The sequence below is a fragment of the Corticium candelabrum genome, chromosome 10 (assembly GCF_963422355.1).
Source record: "Corticium candelabrum chromosome 10, ooCorCand1.1, whole genome shotgun sequence".
NCBI classification, from domain to species: Eukaryota; Metazoa; Porifera; class Homoscleromorpha; order Homosclerophorida; family Plakinidae; genus Corticium; species Corticium candelabrum.
The window spans coordinates 3,176,891-3,181,890 of NC_085094.1; the positions used below are offsets into that span (position 1 = coordinate 3,176,891).

Genomic DNA, 5,000 nt, shown 5'->3' on the forward strand with positions numbered 1-5,000 from the left:
CTTCTTTGGATTCTGATGTTATCATTTCTTCTGACTTGCTTATCTTGTACTTAGCTGTAGAGTCTAGCCTTTGTTTGTAGTTTGCAAGTTTTAACCTTTTAATTCTACTTGTTATGTATTTGTGTAATCTATTGTTGCAGTTGTGACACTTATTGTTCATTAGCTGTTACTTTAGTTTCACTTGTATTAGCTTTGATGTATAAAAATATATGAAGATTTGACAGACAGACAGACAGACATATTGAACAGACAGACAACAGACGGATAGATGGATGGATAGCGCGACAAACGGATAGAAAGACAGATGGGCATTTGCTCACACTGATTGATTTCGCATCTACATTTAGGGCAGCCATTGTCATTGAGTTGCCTTTGCCGCGACTGCTATTCGAAATGCTGCCCATGCCCTTGCAGTGGGGCAGTCCTATTTCTGTTATTCCAGTATTACTGTCACAGGCTGTCATTCCTCAGCAGTTGACAGATGTGACGTCAGTTGGCAGGTGAGAATAAGTCGCTTACACACATTCCTCTCTCACTATGCTTTGTCTCACAATGAGTCATCATGTCAGTAGGCAAACTGACATTTTGTTGTCTTGTATAAATGGAGTGAGTTGTGTGTGTGTGTGTGTGTGTGTGTGTGTGTGTGTGTGTGTGTGTGTGTGTGTGTGTGTGTGTGTGTGTGTGTCTGTATGTGTGTATGCACACACGTGTTTGTCTGTCTGTCTGTCTGTCTGTCCAACTGTCTTTGTTTGTAAACACGATATCTCTCGACTGGCTTAACATATCAATATGAAACGTTTGTTTATATTTCTACATTTCATTACATTCAAAGTAGCAGGGATTGGCTATTGTCTTACGATAATACATGAACTGCAGTTTTGATGGAAGCAAGACAATCTATTTGTCTCTTTGTGTTTGGTTATTTGTTTATTTCTTGCGTGATGTGCTTGCGCTTGATTGTTTGTTCATTTGTTTGCCTGTTTGTCTGTTTTTTTGTTTTTTGTTTGTTTCTTTTGGTGTCTGCTTTTGTCTATGTCTGTGTATGTCACTTCTGTATTGATCTTGATGTATTATTCCTAATGCTGGAAATTGATTTTGTCAACCGTCTAGAGTGCTTATCCTTTTTTCGTTGACAGCTCCTCACTTCAAGATGAGATTAACTCTGAAGGACTTTCTGTTTTATTACAATACTTTGAAGACTACAGAAAAGCGTTAGGTGGAACAAGTATGTCAACGGCTGGTAGTAGTTTAGTCAATTTCTGTCTCCAAGTGTGTGTGTGTGTGTGTGTGTGTGTGTGTGTGTGTGTGTGTGTGTGTGTGTGTGTGTGTGTGTGGTGTGTGTGTGTGTGTGTGTGTGTGTGTGTGTGTGTGTGTGTGTGTGTGTGTGTGTGTGTGTGTCGTGCATCTGTGTGTGTGTGTGTGTGTGTGTGTGTGTGTGTGTGTGTGTGTGTGTGTGTGTGTGTGTTATGATGCGTGTGTATGTTTACGTGTTGGTCTCTGTTCAAGGTGCTCACGTGAGCCTAGAAATTCCAGCCTTAGCCGAGATGATTGGACGGTTGCAAGCAAGTTTCCAAACACAGAAATCAAAAAACGTTGACTTCCTCAACAGAGCAGAACAGGTCAAACCACTCAAATCGTCTCTCTTTGACCAACGATTACATGATTTTTATGCTAGGTGTGCCAACGGATAAATGGAGCTAGATTGACAAGCTGCAAGAGTGCAAAAGATCGCACAGGAATGGCGGTTACTTACGAAATGTGCTTGATGCTGGGCTCTCAATACGACCTACACCCCGACAACTTCCAGCAAGTGCTAAACGCAGTTAGAAGGTACTGATTGTACTGGTGTGTGTGTGTGTGTGTGTGTGTGTGTGTGTGTGAACGTGTTTTTTGTTTGTTTGATTTTGTTTGTTTGTGTCTGTGTGCATATCTGTTTTTGTTGTGTTTGTCTGTTTGTTTGTGTTTGCATATGTTTGTGTTTGTTTGTTTGCATATGTTTGTTTGTTTGTGTGCATGTGTTTTTGTTGTTTGCGTTTGTGTTTTTGGTTGTTTGTTTTGTGTTTTTGGTTGTTTGTTTTGTGTTTTTGGTTGTTTGTTTGTGTGTGCGTATGTGTTTGTTTGTGTGTGCTTATGTGTTTGTTTGTGTGTGCGTATGTGTTTTTGTTTATTTTGTGTTTATTTTGTGTTTGTGTATTTATTTGCGTTTTGTCTGTTTATGTGTGCGTATGTGTTTCTGTTTGTTTGTGTGTGAGTGTGCATGCGTGCGTGTTTCTGTTTGTCTGTTTGTGTGTAGGAGTGCATATAAATTCTTATTCCATGTCAATGTCTGCATCTTCTCTCTCTGTTTTGTAGTCGAGGCACGCGTCTCGAAAACTGCTACAAGAATCTCGGCGTGCGCAAGTACAACTTCTCCTCTCTTCAACTAAAATGCGCTCCGAAACAATACTGTCCTCCCGAAGGATCCTACGGCAAAGCGAAAGACAAAACGTGACCAAAAAAATTGTATCCAAAAGTATACTGCACGGATACTGTAGTATAAACATACAGGAATATGGACTTTAATGTTTGTTAAGGATTTTCTTTTTTACTGCAAAGAACTTTCGTATGTTCGGCTGTACTCGTAAGTCCTTCGTCGATCTCTAACGCGTCTCCATTGACGGTAATCGACGAGGCGTCGATCGATCCGGATAAAACTCGAAGTTTGTAGCAGTCGTTGTGTCGTGTGATGAGTCCGCTGCCCGACGGCAGTAGAACGGGCCATTGGCGGTCGTACTGCGGCTTGGGGTTGAATGCGAGCGTTCCGGTTCGTGCGTCGTAGCTCTGCCCGCTGAGGGTTACCGGTATTGTCCAGAAGATGAGCTGGCGAGAGTAGTGAGAGTTGCAAACGGGTCGGATGTGATTGGGTGCGTCCGGGTAGACGGATGAGAGATCTCGGTAGTCCCATTGGTCTTTGAGTGCGATGCGGTACTTGTCGGCCACCCGACGGGCGACGTCGAGTGAGTCGGAGACGGCGGTGATGTTGTGGTGGATGGCGAGAAAGGCGTGTGTGTAAGAGTGTGCCTCCCACGTATCGAAGTCTTGGAATCCGACGTCTGGAGACTGCTGGTTAGCATGTAGAGACTGCAGGTTTGCATGTGTCGTTGTGCTTGCTGTGTTGCCGTCGCAGTGGTAGTCGGTCGTGCGGTTGGTGCAAAAGCGGATGCCGTAGGGCGTCAGGTTCCATTGCCGTTCCGTTTTGAGGTGAGCGACGATTTTGTGGACGTCAACGCTCGTGTTGAGAGCGAGCATCGTAGCCCACACTTGACCATAGAGACTGTCGGATTGGAGCGCCTGATCGGAGTGCTTGCCGTTTGCGCACCAGAAGGAGCGATAGTGAGTGCCAGTCCAGAGCAGCTTCTCCAGCTGATCGAGTCCCGTTTGTCTCGCCTTCTCAAGCTCGGATGCGAACGACTTGTCGCCTGCTCGGTCCGCGAGAATCTCGCCTGCTGCTAGACTGGCCAAATAGATAAACGCATTGTAAGAGTTCACGTCTCCGATCTGACCGTGCTCGTCAAACGTATTCACCAGATCGGATGTTAAACCATATTTAGACGCGTGATCCAACTGCCAGCGCAATGCTTTATACGTTTGCGGCCAAACTCGGTCTACAAAGTCTTCACCGTCTAGGGTAAACGCGAAGTTCAACAACACGTCGAGTATGAATACTCCGTTGTCGTCGCCTCGTGCTCCGCCACTAGGGTGGTCGAGATCATAAGATCGAGATGCGTCTCCACAGCCGCCACCGAATTGTTCCGATATCGTGCCGTCCGGGAGCTGAGTGGAAGCGTAGAGTTCGACTGTTTGACGCTCTAGGGATGGCATGAGGAAGCTGTATGCTAACGCACGATAGAAGTGGATGTGAGGAGGCTCCATCTGCGAGCAGCTCTTGCTCTCGAACTGACGCCAGCGGCCGTCGCGTAGAAAGAGACCGGTCTTGCCGAACGTCGCCGCGCTGTTCACCAGACTGTCTTGCAGGAATTCCGGGTAGTCCTCGTTGAAGCACAGCGTTTGCCACAAGTGAATCCACTGCAGAGTTTGAGGGACATTCTGTGCCATCACGGCCGCCGCATCCTCGGCGGAACTAAAGAAATTGCTGTAGTAATTGCCGACGTCGGTGGTCGACCATTGGCGGTGAGGAAAAAACCAGGCGAGAACGAGAGCAACAGACACCTTGTTACCTGCAGGAATTCTTCCTTTCCAAGCGACTGCACCGTGCATATTTGGTTGGTTTGTCGCTCCCGAATTGTTCAGTTTTCCCGCCGAATCCACAAAAGTCTTCCAATTCGATTCAACGTTGTCCGCCACTTGCCACGTCGTGCTCATCGATTCTGGACTCAAACCATCCTCCGATACGTTAAACACTTGAACCGTCATGTTACCAGACGACGGCAGTTTTCCGTCTTTTCTCATCACGACGCCATTCCTTCTAGTCGCCGGTCCGAACGCGTCCACTCCAATGACGTCGGGAAGATTAAACCACAGCGCGACATCGACGTCGGAACGCGATTGAGTTGGATTGCGAATGTCGAAAAAAAAGACGATGGCCGGCGTGATGGACTCGTTCGGACTTTGAAGTGCGAACTGACTGAATGCCGTCAGGCGGAGATCAACGGGCATGCGCGAATCGTTGACAGAAAGGCGGGATACCGGAAACGCTCCCTCGTATGACAGAGAGTCGACCGGCGGGAGACCGACACCGGGCGGACGCGTTCTGAGCAGAAACGCATTCGTTTCTGCCTTGTGAGACGTCAGTACACCAAACGCTGCTTCGTCCACGTCCATTTTCGCTCCGTTCTTTTCTTCTGGCTCGTTATTGAATATCGACCAGTCAGCGAGGCGTCCGTCCGCTCTCAGCTCCATATTTCCTCCTCCTAGACTTCCCAGGGGCACCGCAGAACGCATTCCCGACGGTGGAGTTGATAGAGTTACGTTAGCGTTGCCACAATTTTTATCCAAAACGC

The 5,000-nt window shown here is 47.0% G+C and overlaps 2 protein-coding genes across 2 annotated transcripts in view; one reads left to right on the forward strand and one right to left on the reverse strand.

Moving 5' to 3' along the window:
- Positions 1-291: 291 nt before the first annotated feature.
- Positions 292-2,617, forward strand: LOC134185679 (inositol polyphosphate-4-phosphatase type I A-like). Its single transcript, XM_062653528.1, has 5 exons — positions 292-500; positions 1,137-1,225; positions 1,507-1,619; positions 1,676-1,830; positions 2,353-2,617. The coding sequence occupies exons 1-5, from the start codon at positions 394-396 to the stop codon at positions 2,489-2,491; spliced, it is 603 nt and encodes a 200-aa protein (XP_062509512.1). The 5' UTR covers positions 292-393; the 3' UTR covers positions 2,492-2,617.
- LOC134185207 (uncharacterized) overlaps positions 2,569-5,000 on the reverse strand; it is a 2,916-nt gene continuing 484 nt past the window's right edge. Inside the window, exon 1 of the mRNA XM_062652988.1 lies at positions 2,569-5,000. This exon is cut by the window's right edge and continues 484 nt beyond it. Within this exon, the coding sequence (XP_062508972.1) occupies positions 2,569-5,000 (2,432 nt within the window).

Bases quoted from the DNA above. Each gene is read 5' to 3' on its own strand.
- LOC134185679 (XM_062653528.1), top strand. From the start codon at position 394: ATGCTGCCCATGCCCTTGCAGTGGGGCAGTCCTATTTCTGTTATTCCA. The intron at 1,226-1,506 runs GTATGTCAACGG...TCTCTGTTCAAG, and splicing joins AAAAGCGTTAGGTGGAACAA to GTGCTCACGTGAGCCTAGAA. The intron at 1,620-1,675 runs GTCAAACCACTC...TTTTTATGCTAG, and splicing joins TCCTCAACAGAGCAGAACAG to GTGTGCCAACGGATAAATGG.